Source organism: Miniopterus schreibersii (assembly GCF_964146895.1).
Source record: "Miniopterus schreibersii genome assembly, chromosome: 1".
Lineage (NCBI taxonomy): Eukaryota > Metazoa > Chordata > Mammalia > Chiroptera > Miniopteridae > Miniopterus > Miniopterus schreibersii.
Genome location: NC_138101.1, coordinates 127,394,278 through 127,413,958, shown reverse-complemented (window position 1 = coordinate 127,413,958; position 19,681 = coordinate 127,394,278). Strand labels below are relative to the sequence as shown.

Here is a 19,681-nt window from a genome sequence, read left to right as displayed (position 1 = left end):
AGAGAGAGAGAGAGAGAAACATTGATGTGAGAAACATCAATCAGTTGCCTTCTGTACACTTGCCCTGACTGGGAATCAAACCCACAACCTTTTTGGTGTACAGGTCAACACTCCAACCAACTGAGTCACCCGGTGAGGGCTAGATTTTCTTCATAAAGTCCCATTTTTCTGGAGTTGATATCAATAGAAAAATGAAGATGACATTGGATTTTCTTGGGGGAAAGTGGTGTTTAGGAATAGGAAATGTATGACCCATTCTTTAACACCAGAATATTTTAACTTTGTATACATTATCTAATTTCGAATCCTGTAACTGAAAATGCTAGTATAGAAGTAGAATTTTTTGAAATCACTCAATGGTAAAGCTTAAGAGGGACCTTAGGGATCATATAGTAACCAATCCGGATACTCTATAGAAGAACAAATGGAGGTTTGTTCATTCATTCATCCATTCATTCACGAAATATTTATTTCATGTTTACTGTTTTAGATGCTTGGGGATATCCCTACTCTTTTGGGCTTTACAATGAATAGATAATAAATATCAATGAAGTGATTTACATAGTATGTTAGTGCTAAAAGTAGTGTGGGATAAGGCAGAGGGCAAGTGCTTGAAGGTGAGGGTATGTTTGCAATTTGGAATAGGGTAGGCTGGACAAAAATAGGAACATTCGAGCAGAGACTTAAAGGAGATGAAGAGTAGTCTGTGTGGCTACCTGAGGGAGGATTGTGTCAGGCAGGCAAAAGGAACAGAGGCTAATGGGTGGGAGGATGTCTAGCTTACTATTCAAGTAACTAAAAAGGTCACTGTGACTTCTGGAGTAAGAAGTGGACTGGACTCAGGTGCTAAAAATTAACAGGGTTGGGAGACCGGAGTGTGGGGAACCAGATAGATTATGTGGGGTCTGCTGAATTGTTGTAAGGACTTTGACTTTTACATGAGTGAAATGGGGAGGGGTGGCATTGCAGGGTTTCTGAGCAGACATGATCTGACATATTTCAACCTAATCATTCTGACTGCACTGTTGAGAAGAGAAGCTGTGGTAAGGGTGCTAGATTTATCAAATAAAATTATAGGGTACCCACTCAATTAAAATTGAATTTTAGGTAAATAACGAATTATTTTTTTGTATACATATGTCCCATACAATATGTGACTATTAACCCATATGGCAGAATGTTAACTACTTTTTTATAATTAAAAAACTAATTAAAAATTAGTTTTATAATTAAATTACTACCATGATCTTGCTAGTCCTAAGGCTTGGACCCTTGTAGCAAATTTTCATTTCTCTCTTTTTTGTATTATCTATAGTGTTGTTTTTCACATTGTGGTTATCTTATATCCTAGAGTGGTACAAATGCAGTTTATCTTATACCCTAGAGTGGGTACAGATGCAGTTTGTTGGATCCCAACCCAGACCTCTTGAATCAGAATTTCTTCAGATGGAACAGAGTATCTCCATGACTGCCAGCTGTTCTAGGTTCTATGTACACTAGTGAACAAAACATACAAAAATCCTTCCCCTAATAGAATTAACATTATAGTAGGGGAGATATAATAAACAAGATAAATAAGTAAATATATAGTCTGTTAAATATTGGTATAGGTGCAAAGAAAAAAGACAAACAGAAAGGGGAATCGGAAAGATCCAGTGTAATGATGAGGGAGTTACAATTTTAGAGCGGATGGCCAGTGAAGGCCTCTCTGCGTGGTGATGTTTGAATCAAGACTTGAAGGAAGTGACAGAGAGAACCAGGGTACCTGGGGTGGGGTGCGGGGGGGGAGACAGAATTCTTGGCTGAAGGAACAGCAAGTACAAAAGTCCCAAGGCAGGCGTATGCCTGGTGTGTTAAAGACATTGCAGGGGGCAGTGTGTTCGGAGTGGAGTGAAAAGGGGGATGTAGTAGTGGATAAGGTGAAGAGATGAAGGGGAGTGGCTGGTGATTGTTACAGGTTAGGCTTGATGGTATGTTGGGGAGAGATTTGGATCCTACGCCCAGCTGTGACATTACCTCTGGGCGTGTTTCTTCATCACTAAAAAGTGGACAAGCTACTAAGATGATCTCGTAGGTTTCTTTCTAATTTAAAATAGTCTTTAATTTGAAATCTATTTTTTTCATTTCTACTTTTTCAGCTCTTTTGTAAGCAATTAGTTTATCATTTGAGATTCTGCTGTACTCTTTATGAGCTCATCTCTGTTTGTGCTCCATCCAGCCAGGTGACTTTCCTTTATGTTGCTCTTGTTCCCCCTCTTTCAGGACTGAACTTGAAGATTTAGATAGTCCTTTGATAAAGGGTAGGAAATTAGTTTCTTATCACCTTGTCTAACCATTAGTTCTTCTGACAACTGGATTCATGTTTAATTTTAGCTAATAGAATTAAGAAACATGTTATCTACTAAGAGATTGAAATTCTTCTGAACGGAAGCTTCATTTAAAGAGAAGAAAAGGAGAAGAAAGATGAGGCTTGACCCAACTCTCAGTTGAACAAATCTCAATCGCCAGTAGAAGAGTAAATGGAATGTAAGGTGCAGAGAATCATGGGATTCTTAACTGAATACTTCTAAGGAAAGGACAACCGTTAGCTAGGTCTTAGTCCTAAATGAATGTTTACTTATAAATAATGGGGTGGGACTACTCTAAGATATTGTTTTGATGGGTTCTATTAGCTGATGATATAAATAAAAGGAATATGTCATGAAGCTTTACAGTCTTCTTTGTTATAAATTCTCTTGGAAGAACAAAGGTAGTATCAAAACTGTTATTGGTGCCTTTGAAATCTAACACGCAAAAAATAGAATTTGTAGGCTTTCAAATTGCTGCTTTCCTGTAGTAGTAATGAAATAGTATAATCACTCTGAATAATTCTGCCACTTTTACAAGCTTTCAAAGGGTATTATGAATTGTGAAGAATCAAATCCAAAGATCTAAATAGCACCTTGGGTTTGATCTGTCTTATGTCACCTGCTAGACTGCAGGGGAGTCAGAAAAAAGGGTATAATATTAGGTACCAATGTATTAGGTTAAGTTTTATGGTGACATTACAGATGGCAATCACACTTTACAATAGTAAGTTTATAGTTATTTTTGCTAATATTTTCTTTATCTGTTGTGTATTTGCTGGGGCTTTTGTAGTGATTATTCCTTTGAGCCTAGCTGAAATTAAAGATAAGGAAAATCCTAATTGGAGCTTTCGTTACTACATATAATTATTTTAGGAGGAGCAAGGTGGAAAGGATTCATAAAACTAAGCTGGTTTGACACCCAGTTGCATATATTTATTTATAGCCTCTATGTTACTCATTTATTTTCCTACAGTATAAAACTGTCTGAAAATTTAAATTGAAAGACTATACACTTAAAGTAGGAGTCTGTTTAAAATAATGGAGTAAATTATGAAAAACAAATGAAGTTTATTTGGTATCTTTTGAACATTATTGAATTCTAGACTTGAAAATATGTATAAGCTAATTTTTGTAGCTATGGTAATTTTACCATTTCAGTAGCTGTACCAATTGAAAGTATAAAATGCATTAATTAATAGAGGCTGTAGTGTTTCTATTTAATGGACACCAAATTCATTTATGATATGTAAAATCTAAGCAAGACATACTAACCTAGTTCCAGTGAAAAAGCCTGAAAAGTGTACTCTTTATTATTTTTAAAAACTAGCCAATTAAGGATGAGGAGGTAAATTTTTACTGAGATAGTTTCTCTGACACCAAGAGACGTCTGTGTTCTGCCTGCCCTTGTCTCTACCAAAATTACAGTTGAGTGATTGAGTAACTTGGTCATGAAAAGGTTTATTCTCTAAATCAGTGTCAGCAAACTGTGACCTATGGACCAACTCTTGCCTGTGTGGTAAATTTTTATTAGAACACATCCATGCTCCTTCATTTACATATTGTCTATGGCTACTGTGGTGCTATAATGATAGTGGTGAGTAGTTGCAGATCAAGTGATCCACAAAGCCTAAAATATTTACTATTATTTAGCTCTTTAGGGAAAAGTGTGCTGACTCCTGCTCTGTATCTAAGTCTTTTGTAGTCAGATCATGTTAAAGTTCTGGTGGAGGTTTATGAGGTTAGTATTTTTGTGTTTAATTTCCCATGTGCTTCATTCTAAGAAAGAATACTTCTTTAAAAAAGGTCATTTTGGGTTGTTAATGTCCAGCTTTCTTATCCAAAAGTAGGTATAATACCACCTATGAGGAGTCAATGAGAAATGTAAATAAAGTACTTAGGGGAGTGCCTGGCACCCAGAAGGAATTCAGGTAGTGGGGAGATATAATCAGGGGTAGTCTAGGTGTTTATTTGGGTGATTTAGGATGGCATGGCTTTAGAGATTCTGATTTGTTCACAGAGCTGACTGTAATGGCCTAGTTTATCCAGGTTTTTAATATAACATTGCTGATTAACTTCCCTCCATCCTTTTCTTCCTTCCTCCCTCGCTGCCTTTTCCCCCTCTCCCCCTTTCTCTTTCCACTCCTCTCTTTCCTTTTTCATTTTTAATCTTCACCTGAGGATATGTTTTTGTTTTTAATTGTTGTTGTTTTTTTGGTTTTTTTTTTTTTTTAGAGAGGGAGAGAGAGAGAAACATTGATTGGTTGCCACCTGTATGGATCCCCACTGGGAATAGAATTCACAACCTAGGTATATGCCCTGACCAGGAATTGAATCCGCAACCTTTTGGTGCACAGTACAACCCTCCAACCAACTGAGCCACCTGGCCAGGGCTCCTCTCTTTCCTTTTTTATATATGTAAGCATTGTTCCTCAGTTTAGGTGAGTAGGTAACTTACTCTAGGGAGAATATGCATTGAACCTAACACAGTAGAATCTCCCTTCTTCTTAGTTCCATTCTCTAGGAAGCAGAAGAATTCTAAAATCTTGTGATTTCCCCCCCTACCTTCTTTATTCTTTTGTGATAATGTATATATGTTAGCAGCCATGTAAATTTTATGTATATGTAAAATTTACTACTACTGTAGCAAATTTTAGGGTCGATTTTTAGTTTTGTCCTGAACCATGATGGTTAAGGGTTCACTTTTAGACAGGCATGGTATTCTTCTAGAAGACAGGATAGATTATCCCTAATGTTTTGAAGGAAACTCGAAGAGTTAGTGATGATAGAATTGAGCCTACCAGTCTTTTTTTTTTTTTTTTTTTTTAATATATCTTCATTGATTTCAGAGAAAGGAAGGGAGAGGGAGAGAGAAAGATAGAAACATCAATGATGAGAGAGTCACTGATCGACTGTCTCCTGCACGCTCCCAACTGGGGATCGAGCCCACAACCCAGGCATGTGCCCTGTCCAGGAATCGAACCACGAGCTCCTGGATCCTTGGTTGATGCTCAACTGCTGAGCCATGCCCGGCTGGGCGAGCCTACCAGTCTAGTCTTGTATTGCAAGCACCTCGTAGTTGTATTCTTGTTTCATGAAAACAAACTTAAAAAGCTGTTATTTTAGAAGATCAGTTTGAAGCCTGGGACCTAACCCTTTCTAGTTATTATAAAACCAACAGTAATATAAGAGAGCAAGGCAAAAGAATCTTGGAATATTTTTTGTTTTTATCGGTATCTATTATTATTTTTTGGTAGTTCTTAGTTTTGTATGTGTCAGTAGAAAAGATATGGAAAAGAGGTGAAATTCTAGGATTATAGTTATAACATTAGCAGACTCTTCTGTTTTAATTGAACTAAATTCTTTTGTTTGTGGCTTCAAAAGGTATTAAAGTGAGTCAGAATTTCTCACTGAATATTTCTACCTTTTTAGCACTAATACTTAAATTCATTAAACTTAAATTTTACATACTACCATTCTATTAAAGATAAGTGTCCTTCCTGTTTTCTCATTTATTTTACAATAAGCTGAGATTTTGGTAGAGGTAGATATTAATCCCTAGTCTTTTAGTCTCAGACTCACATACAAACATTTAATGGTTTTCTCCATTTAAGTAAGTATAAAGTTAGGGACATAAATGTTGAATGTGCTTTATTTTGTGTATTTATAGGAACCAGACAGCAAGGTTTAAAAAGTAATTTTGTGTCTGGAAATAAGTAGATAACATGTAAGAGTGTTTCGTTTTTAAAATATTTTTTTGAGCCCTGGCTGGTTTTGCTCAGTGGTTAGAGCATCGGCCCATGGACTGAAGGGTCCCAGGTTCGATGCCAAGGCCACATACCTCAGTTGCCCGCTCTCTCCCCAGCCCTCACTGGGGCTCAATGGGGGAGGCAACCAATCAATGTGTCACTCTCACATTGATGTCTCTCTCTCTCTCTCTTCCTTTCTCTCCCTTCCACTTTCTCTGAAAAGTAATGGAAAAAATATCCTCTGGTGAGGATTTAAAAAAACAGCATTTCTTTTTTTTTTTGAGAGATTAAGAGTTATCTTGCCAGGATACAGGGAGAGAGGGAGGAGAGTGTAAGTCTTGGTGAAACATAACTCAAAGGCATGTAGTTAGTATTAGCATGCTGTTTGCTAGTCTACAAGAAAAACCATTAACAGATTGATTTATTTAGAGGAGAAAGAGGAGGGGGAAGAAAAAAGAGACATATTTGGGAATAGTGAATTTTGTTTTCCTTTCTTTGGCTAAGCTGCTGATTAACTGGCAGCTAGTGAAGAGAACAGTCAGGATATTCTACTCCTGGACAGCTGGATAGGGCAACAGTTTTAGTTGTTCATGAATCTCTGGAAGACCTTGGGTGTTTAACTGTGACTTGCACATAGGCGGTTGTCTCTGTACTATATCTGCCACTATCCTCCTTGGCATCTCCATGCCAGATCTGCATCAGAATTTCTCACTTGTTTTAATTATGATCTTGTTTCTGTGATTTCTTTTGTAATTTTTGTATTGTTTGGTGTGTTGGATAGCCTTTCCAAAAGTTAATGCTACATCTTCCTGGAGTATTGTTGTCCATTTAAATCATTATTTTAACATTGTGTGCATGTAATTTGTTAGTTCTTAGATCAAGAAGTCTTAGTCTGTTTGAGACTATATGGGAAATTTGAACCACAATGTGTATGCAGTGGATTTCTCTGGTCAGTTCTCTAGTAAACCAACAAAAACTATTTACCTGAAGCAGTTTATGCTCTTTACCTTACTGTTGCTTTGAAAGTTTAGGTTATGAATTTGAAATATTTTGCAAATTATCTTTTCTATAGTCAAATTTACTGTTGTTATGTGTTTTATCTTTGATGAAGAATGGGAATAATCTTATGATAAATTCTGTTTTCTTATAGTCAAAGGAGATTGGTTTGTTAGATGTGGATGTGTACGGCCCATCAATTCCAAAGATGATGAATCTGAAAGGAAATCCAGAATTATCACAGGGTAAGTAAAAAGAGATAAATAGTATAATAATTTTTATACTTTTATTTAGTGTTTAGCTAAATAAAAGTTAGGTCTTTCACTATGTACTGTGTGTGCACGCAGTATAATACAATAATTCTGAAATCAGATATGGAGCTAGACTGCCCGAGTTTGAATTCCAGCTCTGTCATTAACTGTGTGGGTTTGAGTGAATTGTTTAACCTCTTTGTGCCTCAACTCCCCCTGCCTCCCCATGTAAAATAGGGTTAACAATTGCAGTGAGTAATTGCTCAATTATAAAATTGTCGTCTCTATTGGAGGTGGGAAGGGGGGAGTTATTTTTTAATAGGTACAGAGTTTTTATTGGGGATGATGAAAAAGTTTGGGATATAGATAATGGTGATGATTACACAATATTGTGAATGTATTTAATGCCACTTAATTGTGTACTTAAAAATGGTTACAATTATGTTATGTTAGGTATAGTTTACCAAAATAAAAATTTTTTTAAAGAAAAAAATTGCTGTAAGTGTAATGCATTTAACACAGTGCCTGGCACATAGTAAGTGATCAAAAGTTAGCTTATCACTATTGTCTCTTTATAGTAAATATGTGGATATATGGGAGTATTTGAATAGAAAGTATATAATAATATATTTGTGTTAGAAGAGATGAAAATCATTTTCTCTAATCAGATTTTTGTCATATTTGTCTTGAAGTGTTTAAAAAAACCAACCCAAAACATTAGTTTCTTTCCCTAGTCTTCAGTGCCATCTAATAAGACAGAGTAATTTTTTTGAGTAAATCTTTAATATTTACTATTCTTGTGATTACATTTTCTTGTAAAGCTATCAAATATAAAGCTTTAAGAACAAGAAAATGCTGTGATCAAAAAATTAAAAATTGGAACAGCTAATAACTTTTCTTGAAAAATGGTTTTAAATGAAATTAATTTATTAAAATTTACTTCTAATTATAATGAATATAAAATTAAATAACTTCTTTTTATTTCTTATTAGGCTTTTTATTTTCCATGGATTTGGAACAAAATTACTATATTTACTGAGGAGTATTTATTGGATTATCTATACACTATGGTTTTTTTTTTTTTTTTGTCATTGAAAGTTAGTTATAGACATTGCTATTTAAAATGCTTTTGTTTGTATTTTAGTTGTTGGAGTCAATTACACTGCTAAATTCTCGATAATTATTTATAAGACAATAAGGATTCTTCTTAAAATTTTAAAGGAAACTTGAAGATCTGGTAGATGATAAAATTGACCCTAGAAGTTTTATATTGAAGGCACCTACTTAGTTGTTTTCTTGTTTCATGAAAATATAAACTTAAAAAGCTAAATTATTCTAGTTTCTTTGTTCTTTGCCCTTTTAGTGGAATTCATACTTGTTTGCAAATATGTGACGTTAGCCAAGATGTCACTTTCACAAAGAAGTAGTATGAAATTTGCATATCTTAAGTGATAGACTCATTGTGTCTGTTTCTTGATTAAAGTCATGTGAAAACTGGTGCATGCAGCATATGAGTGATGGCAAAATGGAACCCTTTGGTGTCACTCTTTTCTTAAGTAGTCTGTTCAGTCTATGCCAACATAAATACTTGAAGTGAACTTTAATTTCTCTCTTTTTGTTTTACTAAAGCTGTAATCTTAAATTTGATGTTTGCAAATTGCCTGGCGTTACATAAGCTTTCTGGTAAAGACAAGCTACTGGAAATCTGGAAAGCTTGAAAAGAATACTTTGTGTGTTGCCGAGCTGATTTTAAGTCCCCCAAGAAATAAACTGAATAATAACGGTATTCACTTAAAGGAATGTGGATTCTTAAAAGCCCAGCTTATGAATTATTTTTTGAATCTTAGATAAACCTGCCACCATTATACTAATTGGCATCATTTTGACATTTCTACATTTTATCATGTGACTTTATTCTTTTGTACTCTATTACAGAACATACAATGCAATGTGAAAATATCTAATTAACAAGAATGAAAAACTGAAAGATTTGTTTTCAGCAGTTTATTTTATTTTTTATTATATATTATTGTTGAAAGTATTACAGATATCCCCTCTTTTCCCCCTGTTGATCCCCTCCACCCTACATCCGCCCCCCTACCCCAGGCCTTCACCACACTATTATCTGTGTCCATGGGTTATGCAAATATGCATATAAATTCTTTGATTAATTTCTCCCCACCCACTCCCCCACCTTCGATTTCCCACTGAGATTCATCAGTCTGTTCCATGCTTCCATGTCTCGGGATCTATTTTGTTTATTAGATTCCACATATGAGTGGAGATCATGTAAAACTGAATCAGGAAGACTCAGAAAACCTGAATAGGCTAACAACAACTGATGAAATTGAAGCAGTAATAAAAAAAATCCTAGCAAACAAAAGCCCTGGCCCGGACGGCTTCACAGGGGAGCTTTCTAATTCTTTAAGCTGTAGGGTTAGATAGTTTATTAAAAATTTTTCTTGCTTTTTGATGTAGGCCTGCAGTGCTATGAACTTCCCTCTTAGGACTGCTTTCACTGTGTCCCATAGATTTTGGGTTGTTGTGTGTTCATTTTCATTTGTTTCAGGAAGTTTTTGATTTCTGTTTGGGTCTTATTGGTAACCCATCATTGTTTAATAACATGCTATTTAGCCTCCATGTGTTTGAGTGTTTTTGAGTGTTTTTACTGTAGTTGATTTCTAATTTCATGCCACTGTGATCCGAGATGCTTGATGTGATTTCAGTCTTCTTGAACTTCTAGAGACTTGTTTTGTGTCCTAATATGTGATCTGTCTTTGAGAATGACCCATGTGCACTTGAGAGGAATGTATTTTCTGCAGCTTTGGGGTGAAATGTTCTGTAAATGTCAATTAAATCCATCTGATCTAGTGTGCCATTTAGAGTCGCTGTTTCTATGTTGACTTTTTGTCTGGAAGATCTATCCAATGAGGTCAGTGGGGTGTTAAAGTCTCCGACTGTGACTGTACTGCTGTTGATCTCTCCCTTAAAGTCCTTAAGGTTATTATTAATAGATACTTACCTATTGGCATTTTAATTCTTTATGCCTATGTTTCTCTCTCTATTTCTTCTTATTATAAGAGTCCGTTTAACATTTCTTGCAGTGCTGGTTTGGTGGTGATAAACTCCTTTAGCCTTTTTTTGTCTGGGAAGCTCTTTATTTCACCATCTATTCTGAATGATAGCTTTGCTGTACAGAGTAGTGTTGGTTCAGATCCTTGTTTTGCATTATCTTGAATACTTCAAGCCATTTCCTTCTGGCCTATAGAGTTTCTGATGGGAAGTCAGCTGACAGCCTTATGGGAGCTCCTTTGTAGGTAACAGATGCTTTTCTCTTGCTGCCTTAAAGATCCTCTCTGTCTTGAATTTTTGGTATTTTAATTATGTCTGCGCATGGGCCTCTTTGGGTTCTTCTTTTTTGGAACTCTCTGTACCTCCTGAACTTGTGTGATTTTTTCCTTGACCAGGTTAGGGAAGTTTTCTGCCATTATTTCTTCAAACAGGTTCTCTAACCCTTGCTTACTTTCTACATCTTCTGGCACTCCTATGATGCAAATATTGTTACATTTCATGTTGTCCCACAGCCCCCTTAGACTGTCCTCTTGTTTTTTAATTGTTTTTTCTTTTTGGATCTCTGAGTGACTTTTTCTACCCTGTCTTCTAATTCATTTATCTGATCCTCAGCTTCCTCTAATCTGCTGTTTATTCCTTCCAATGTATTCCTTATTTCTGCTATGTCATCCTTCATTTCTGACTGGTCATTTTTCATAGTTTCTATATCTTTTCTCATGCTGCTGAGCATCCTTACAATCAGTATTCTGAACTCAATATCTGATAGATTGCTTATCTCCATTTCATTTAGCTCTTTTTCTGGAGACTTCTCTTGTTCTTTCATTTGGGGCTTGGTTTTTTTGTCTCCCCATTTTGGCTGCCTATTTGGATCTGCTCGGACTCTCAATCTTTTTGGAGGATCTCTGGCGCAGGCCAGTGTCAGATGCTCTTTGTGACTGGCCTTGAGTAGCCTATTTGGAGCTATCAGCAGCCCAGGGCTTGTGGTTCCCTCTGCTGGGCTGGCTTATTGTTCCCTCTGCTGGGGCTGGGTGTGTTTGGACAGGACCAAGATGCACACCAAAGTCTGCTTTTCCAAGGCCCGGGTCCAGAAGCAGATCAGGGAATGACTCAAAGCTCCCAGAGTTCCACCTCTGCCTGTAGGCTAATTGATCTTAGCCTCTTAATGAGCCTCAGGCTGTAGGCCACATCAAGGCGTAAACTCCACAGAGTGGGGCGAGAGGTTTTCCAGTGTGTGGGGCAATTGCTTCCCCCTCCAAGCAAAAGCTGCCTGGCTTTTAAAGATCTGCCTCAGAAAGCTGTCTTCTGCAGTATGGGGGAATGACTTAGCACAGGAATCCAGATGGCTGCCCTCTGAGCTTCATCTCCAGAGCCCAAAACCCCAGATTCTTCTCACATCGCTCTAGTCCACTCTGCCCTCCCTCTGCCAGAGCCCAAGGTGAGTGGCTGCACATGAAACTTTGTGCGTTGGCCCTTTAATAGGGTGCATGCATTTCCAGTTGTCTCTCCCTGGCAGACAGAAATCCTCCTGCTTTTCACAGCCAGATGTTATGTGGGCTCCTTTCTCAGTTTTGGTGTTTTGGGCTGGGAAGCCCAGCTTGGGGTTTAGGCCCCAGAGTTCTCAGTGGGAACCCCCCACAGCTGAGATATCCTTCTATACCTTCAACTGCTGCCTCTGGCAGCCCAGCCAGCCCTCTTGCACTTCTGCACTTCCTACCAGTCTCTATGTGGTCTCCACTTTTCCTCCTTGGTTTTGAGGGTGCTCTCCAGCTTGTCTTCAGTTGCAGTTGATTATTCAGGATGATTTTTCTCTATTTTAGTTGTAATTCCAGTTTGGTCCTGGGAGAGTGTCAGTGTAGCTTCCACTCAATCTGCTGCCATCTTGGAATCCTCTGTTTTCAGTGGTTTAGATTTTGGGGAGATAGACCAGTGAATGGAATCTCAGTTTCGTATATGTTCCTCTCTGTTCTTGGACTTAGCTAGACAATCTTAGGGATAGTAGGACCTCAGGCTTTTCCCTTTTCATTATTTAAACACATGTGGTAATGTAGTTTTAGTGAATTTGTTTATTTTAAAATTCCATGTTAGGATTTTCAGATTATACATTGATTAACATTCTCATATCTTTTTTTTTTTTTTTTTTGGTGGCGGTGGGATTGGATGGGGGAGAGATTGTAGGAAAACCCCACTTTTTGAAGTTATATGACATTTTAGCCTTGGTTGCCAAGAGAAATGTAATATTTAATTCCAGAGAAGTAAATTCAGTAATTGGAGAAAATTTAAGTTTATAATAATAGTTTTAGGTTTCTTAGGCTGAGAATGTTTCTCTGAACTTAAAATGACAGTAGTGATTTGTGTATGTTTTGATACAAAATTCTGGTAATGGAAAGTCTAACTACTTTGTAGAAAGAGTATTATACAGAAACCTCAACAGGTTGACATTATAATGACTGCAAATGACCAGTTGCTTTGGGAAACTAATGGAGGTTAGGATAAAATCCATGTGCAGTTGGGGAAACTATTATCTAAGCAAGAATGTACTTTTTTTTTTTTTTTAAAGAACAAATACCAGTTATTTGTCTTTTTTAACTTTCCAAATAACATGATATTCAAATTTCATATTATAGTACAGACAAATTATAGCCCTTGGAAATTATTGTGTGGCAAGGTTTTCAATTGAAATTGCAAGCAAATAAGTGGTAATTGCACACAGAGATGTGTTGCTGCATTTCACGAATGTAAATACTCTTTTTTGTGAACATGTTAAGGATTTTTACTAAGCTTTCCTAAATGACTCGTATTGGTAGAAGTATCTGCTTTCTTTCACAGTTGTGTGATAAGTCGTTTTCAGAACACTTGTGAAATCATTACTACTTAGTTTTACTAAAGAATGTCTTTTCATGTACTTAGCTAATAGAGTGGGAAAATTTTAAGGCCTGCAGAGAGAGGTTACTAAAATTGAAATGTCAAGTAATTTTATTGAGGATGACATAGTGCTTATTAATGATTAAACGTGAGACTTTTTTGAGTAGAATCCACTTGTTCTTTCTGTTGTTGTGAGATAGAAATTTTGCACTCAGGACAATATTCTGCTTTACCTGTTTTAAGGTAGTAAGCATTTTTCAAGTTTAGGAGTTGTGTCTGGGCTTATGAGACAGAGAAATTGTGGAAAATCAGCTTGGACAAATGACCTTTTATATTTTATAGTAGCACTCATCTTCAGTGAGAACTACAAGGAAGCAACTGAGATTTCTTGAAGGTAATTTAAATGCATAAAGAATGAGAGTGAACTCTACTTATTTCTGAAGTCATCTTGCAGTTTTCTTCTAGGGATTAGAATTTGGGGTGTTACTGAGGTTGTTGAGATAGATGATTACATTCTGATGCAGAATTCTGATGATTAAATTCTCCCAAAGCTTCTCATTTATAATTTCCTTCTTCTTGTCATTGTCTTGTGGACCTTTGGGTTTCATCTGATGCTACAGTTCCTGATTATCTTTGGGAAAGGTCCTGAAATGTATTCCATAATCACCATGTTACAGAAATGACTTTTTCTTTGCTGCTTTCCTGAATTATTTTTATAACCCTACTTTTATACCTAGAATATAAAGACAAGGTGATATTCCTAACTTAATCATGGGTTGAAGGAATCGTACAAAGTTGTTGTGGTTTGCTCTGGTTTTAGGTGCCCTTATCTCTGAAATATCTCAGAGATGAGGTCTTTGTTCTGTGAAGAATCCCATCACCCCCCGTTTATCAAAACAATAGTCCGTCCATCTCTCTACTTGGCTCATTGTTTCTTGCATAAGTCATTGAATAGACCAGAACTAAATAGTAAACCCCTTTTCCTTTTCCTTTCCCTTTGACAATCCTCAGCTGAAGAATAGCCAGCTGCTTTTTGGTGGCTTGCTCCACTGCAAACCGTCTTAGCCAGGGGCTGCAGCAAGTGAAATCATTGAAGGATGCCTTATTTAATTCCGGAACACCTAAATGTATTTTAGTAGCTACTGTCTATTAATTTTGGTTTTCTTTCACAGGATGGCATCAAGTAGTGTTGACCAGGTGTATCTGTATATATGTCAGGCCATACATCTTTGTGTTCATGATCAGCATCTGCCGCAAGAGAAGACTGGTATTCTTCTATACCTCTTTCACATTTTAACGTATATCAGAGGGTTATCCTTAAGGTGTGTAGATTAGTAGTACAGTACATTGGTAATGGGACCATCTGTTAAGGCTATTTGTGCTTCACATTTCTCTTTTCCAGTTTAGCCCCTGGTTAAAAAGAACAAGCAAACATGCCTTTCCCCCCCCCTTTTTTCCTCCCCTTTTGATGATTTTCAGTGTTTTTCAAAGTTATCAGCACATTTTCACTATCTTCTCTCAGATGAGAAGAATGAAAGATTTTGCTATTGTTAGGTATTGGGAGGATTAGCTTGTAATTTTATTTGTAATACTCTGTTTTCATTTATGTGCCCTGCAAAATTTTTACTTTTTAAAATAGACCCTCATTATTGTTGATTCATAGTTACTTTTATAAATTCACTAGGTACTTTAGAAACCTTTTGGGTGCACTTTAACAAAACATATGCTGCTTTTTTAAAAAAGGTTAACAGAAAGTAAAGCATTCTAGAAGGAAAGTAGTTCGGTGAAAGCTGCAAGTCAAATGAGTTTTGAAAATGGAAGATGGGAATATTCATCTATGAATTGGGAGCCCTATGGGAAAGGCAAGAGGCCATTAATAATGACACTGTATGTATGTATGTGTGTGTGTGTAACATTACCAATGTTTTAAACCTCTGTATGATTGATCTTCTCCTATCTACTTCTAACAGCCTAAATTCCAACAAGTTTGCCTTGTTACTCAGTGAACACCAGTTACAGTGGCATCTGTTTATCAAAAATACCAAGTTCTGTGCTGTCTCAGGACCCTCACATATTTTATTCTTTCTGAAATGCCTTCTACTTCGACTGTCTTCCACCCTTTCCCCACAACTAATTTCTACTCATCAGGTCTCAGTTTTAATGTTTCTTCTTCCATGACACTTTCTCTGACTCCTGAGTCTCCTTATTGCAATTATAAGGATAGAGTTTTTGAGTTACCTGTTGAATTTTTTTATATCTCCTCTATTAGACAATATAGCATCCAGAGCAGAGGCTGTACTACTTCGTTTGTTTCTCTAATGCTTGGTATATAGTGGATATGCAACAAATCCTAGTTAAATAAATGAGTAAGCTTCCTGCTAAGTTTCTTATACATTACCTGCATACTTTATTTTCTGCTTTGGGTATATGAGTAACTTAATTTTCAAACATTTTATATATATGTATATATGTATATATATTTATGAATAACATTATCTTAACAATTAATTTTTGTGATATTTCTGAGTGGCTGTCTTATGCTTTTTCCATTTTTAGGAAAAAAGAAAGAACCTGTATAGTTAGTGATTTGACTTTTGAGAATTAGGTTACATAAAGTGAAATGATTGTTTATGTTTCAGAATGATAGGACAGTGCTGGTATTGCCTCATATTGTAGCTTTGAAATGTTGAGCATTGCTCCGCTTACTTAAAACAGGTAGAGTGTTGTAGGGCCTGAATTTGAGCCATGATGGAAAAGACAGCTCTTGGACTATGAACAACCTGGAAAAAGAAGAATTAGTAGCTCAGCCTACCCATCATTATTTCCTCAGACCATTTTCATCGCCAAGCTAAAATAGTGCATGGGTACTAATAGGAAGATCTTATTTGAGACTATTTATTCTGAAGTTGGTATTTGTAATGGGTTAGGAGAAGTGGTGAGTGAGGAAGCAGTGACAGTAAGGTTTTGATTTTATTCTGCTATCTCTGAGGTCTTTCAATTAAGGAAAAGAAAGCAGAAACAGCAGCTTGCATTTTAATGGGCATTGGGATTTCCCTTGCCTGTGTGCAAACCACATACTTTTTTTTGAAGTGGTAGAATGTCTTAAACTGGGTTCCTGAGAAAACAGAGCTCTTTGTACTATTAATTAATGTATTAGGGAGTGCAGGATCAGACTGAGGAAGTAGAGAAGGAGGGAGAGCTGATGTGACGACGTGTTGTCAAGCTGTCTGTGCTAAATGTGACAGATTGCTTGACTGCATAGGACTATACCAACTCCATCTCAGGACAGTTTATCTGGGAGAAAAGGGGAAGAATTTATCTAATGGTGTTTATCTTCCATTGACCCAAGGTTCACCTCAGGAAGTATTAACTCTGAGTTCTGTATGAGTGATTCCTGACAGAGTCCTATGGTGTCTGGTGGTGTCCATACTTTGGTGTCAACATGGAAGTTTGGGGGTGGGAGGTGAGAAGCACACAATGTATAGGCCCGAAGTGAGGTATAGTCAGGTAGCTCTCTCTGACATTGGTCAGAGCCCGTATGGAGCCGGTTGTCACAGTGGTGGCTAAATGAGAGATGCATGAGGCTTCTGATACATGGGGATGGAAGTGGGAAGCTAAGTATCAAAGTTTAGATCTAAAAATTTGGCTTCTTTATGACTGGGGTTTATGGGGGACATGTAACGCTGGTCGGTTTTAAGTATAGTAGTAGTGTGGGGATTGGGACTCTAATATAAGCTCTAAGTATTAACTGATAAAGGCAGATCCATCTGTAAGCCTCTTTCTTATTTCAGACCAGTAAGTGCACAATATGATATTGCATATTGAACATTTGACCCAGAAGCCTCACAATAAGCAAGAATGTTCTTATTTTCAGATTTGAGCAAGAATAGTAACTAAAAATTGAGATATAACTTAGTTATCAGGAGGACCTGAGTTCAGATAGCTCTGGATATATTCATAGGCACTGGAAGAACATTTGAGGCTTTTAAAAAATGTTTATCACAGATTCTGTGGCTGAAAAAGGACACACACACACACACACACACTCTCTCAAATAAAGCATCTTCTATAATTTTCTTGCCTTGCCTGGCTGGGCGTGGCTCAGCAGTTGAGTGTTGACCTGGGATCCACGCGATCGGGGTTCGATTCCTGGTCAGGGCACATGCCCGCTTGCGGGCTTGATCAATGACTCTCTCATCATTGATGTTTCTGTCTCTCTCTCCCTCTCCTTTCCTCTCTCTGAAATCAATAAAGATATATTTAAAAAAAAATTTTTTCTTGCCTGCAACTTAACTAGCTAGCACAGTCTGTTATATTAAAATCTTTGGTCTAACTTAGACTTTGAATTAGATTTTGTAACTCCGTGCATTGGACATTTAGAAAATATTAGTTCATTGATTTATGCTGATCTTCCAAATCTTTATACATTTCATTATATAATAAAAACCCACTTGTTAATACTGTATTACTGATCTTATCAGACAATTCTTTACATATTGGGAAGCTGTCAAGCTCATGATGGCCAGATATAGGTTTTCCAAAAGTTCTAATTTTACATGAAAGCTTTAATTTTGTCATAGGCAACAAATATGGTCAATTGTGTTATTTGTAGTACATGCTCATTTAATTTTGTATGCCCAAAATATTTACCAAATCTGAAGAGCCTTTTGTCCACAAGTGGATGTTCTGACCACTGAGCCGAACTGGCTAGGGCTAGTTTAGGGCTAATTTACCCGAGTACTAGACATTACCTTTCTGAAGACTCTCCCATGTATTATGAGATCTTTCCTCTCAGGCTGCTGGGAACATAAAAGCTATTCCCAGCAGTCTTCCGAACTCTCCGTTGATTCTTTTCCCCAGTCTCAGGAGATTTCCTCTCACTCATGTGCAGGTGAGTACTCATCCAAAGACTCCTTTCCAGCTCTTTTGGAGTTCTCCCTCTGTGTTGCTCCTTTTGTGTGATACTCTGCCTCATCAGTTGTCACTGCCTTGGCCTCCCCTAACACTCCTGTTTTCTCAACTCAGTAAGGTTGCTGGGCTTTGTTTGGATTTCTCCTCCCTATGCTGCATCCTGAAAACTGCCTCTAGGGCAGTAAACCAGGGCTGTCATAGGGCTCATCTCCTTGTGTCCCTTCTTTCAGGGATCATGGTCCTTTTACCTCTTGCCCATGTCTGGAAATGAATTTTTATCCAGTTTTCTGGTTTTTTAAAGTGTGTGTGTGTGTGCGCGTGTGTGCATGTGTTAGGGAGGTAATGGAGGTAATCCTGTTCCTATTATCATTTTATGGCTGGAAACAAAATTATGTTTATAACTTTTACATTTTCTTTTTTTTACTACATACTCTCTAGGACACTAAGAATTCAGACGAGTCCACCATATTTACAATCACCTTTGTTTTCATAGCAATTAGATGCCACAGCTACTTGTATTAGTTTTGAGTTCTCAGAGAAACAGAACCAATAAGATAGATAGGTAGGTAGATAGATAGATAATAAGGAATTGGTTTACATGGTTAAGGAGGCTGAGCAGTCTCAAGACCTGCAGTCAGCAAGCTGGAGACCCAGGAGAGCAGATGGTATAGTTCTGGTCCGAGTCCAAAGGCCTCAGAACCAGGACAGCTGATGGTGTAAATTCTACTCTGAGCCTGATGGCAAGAGACAGTCAGACAGTCCTCCCTTACTCTGCTTTTTTGTTCTCTTCAGGCTTTCAATGGATTGGATCAGGTCTACCACATTGGAGAGGACAATCTACTTTACTCAGTCTATTGATTCAAATGTTAATCTCATCCAGAAACCCCCTCACAGACACACTCAGAATACTTGTAAATCAAATATCTGGGATCCCCATGGCCTAGTCAAATTGACATAAAATTAACTGTAACAGTACTGGATCTCTCAGCCTTGCCCTTCATCTAATTTGTGTAATCATGAATCTTGATAACTAAATATATAACCGGTGGTCCGTTTTCCTCCCACTATGCAGATTATTCCTGAGTTTCTGCAGGTCTGGCCTACCAAGGCAACTGCAGGTGGGGCTCGAAATTCAGTAAATTTAGGAGCGTTTTTCATAGCTAATTTTTAAGTGGATAATTTTGTATGGCCTGCGAATGATGTTATAAATATCCAAATGGCCCTTGGCAGAAAAAAGGTTCTCCATCCTGGTTCTAGAGTAATCTCAGTCTCATTTTGAGGATCAATTTCCTGGGGTCACTTCTAAGAGAAACACAGCATGTTCAGAATTATTTGACAGGAGCTATTTACAAATATGTGGAAGATGTGTAGGGAAACCACAGGAGATAGGATAATAACTGTGGAGTAACAGTGATCAATTTCTGCCTCAGGCCTGAAGAGGTGAGAGGAGGGAGCATATCCAAACCTGGAAGGAGACAATCCAATAGAGATGTCT

At 37.2% G+C, this 19,681-nt stretch overlaps 1 protein-coding gene across 3 annotated transcripts in view; it reads left to right on the top strand.

Annotated features, from left to right (window-relative positions):
- Positions 1 to 19,681, top strand: part of NUBPL (NUBP iron-sulfur cluster assembly factor, mitochondrial) — a 184,987-nt gene that overhangs the window by 31,642 nt on the left and 133,664 nt on the right. For all 3 annotated transcript variants that reach the window (XM_081161979.1, XM_081161980.1, XM_081161978.1), the window contains exon 4: positions 7,245 to 7,335. In XM_081161979.1, coding sequence (XP_081018105.1) covers positions 7,245 to 7,335 — 91 coding nt within the window. The remainder of the gene's footprint in view (positions 1 to 7,244; positions 7,336 to 19,681) is intronic.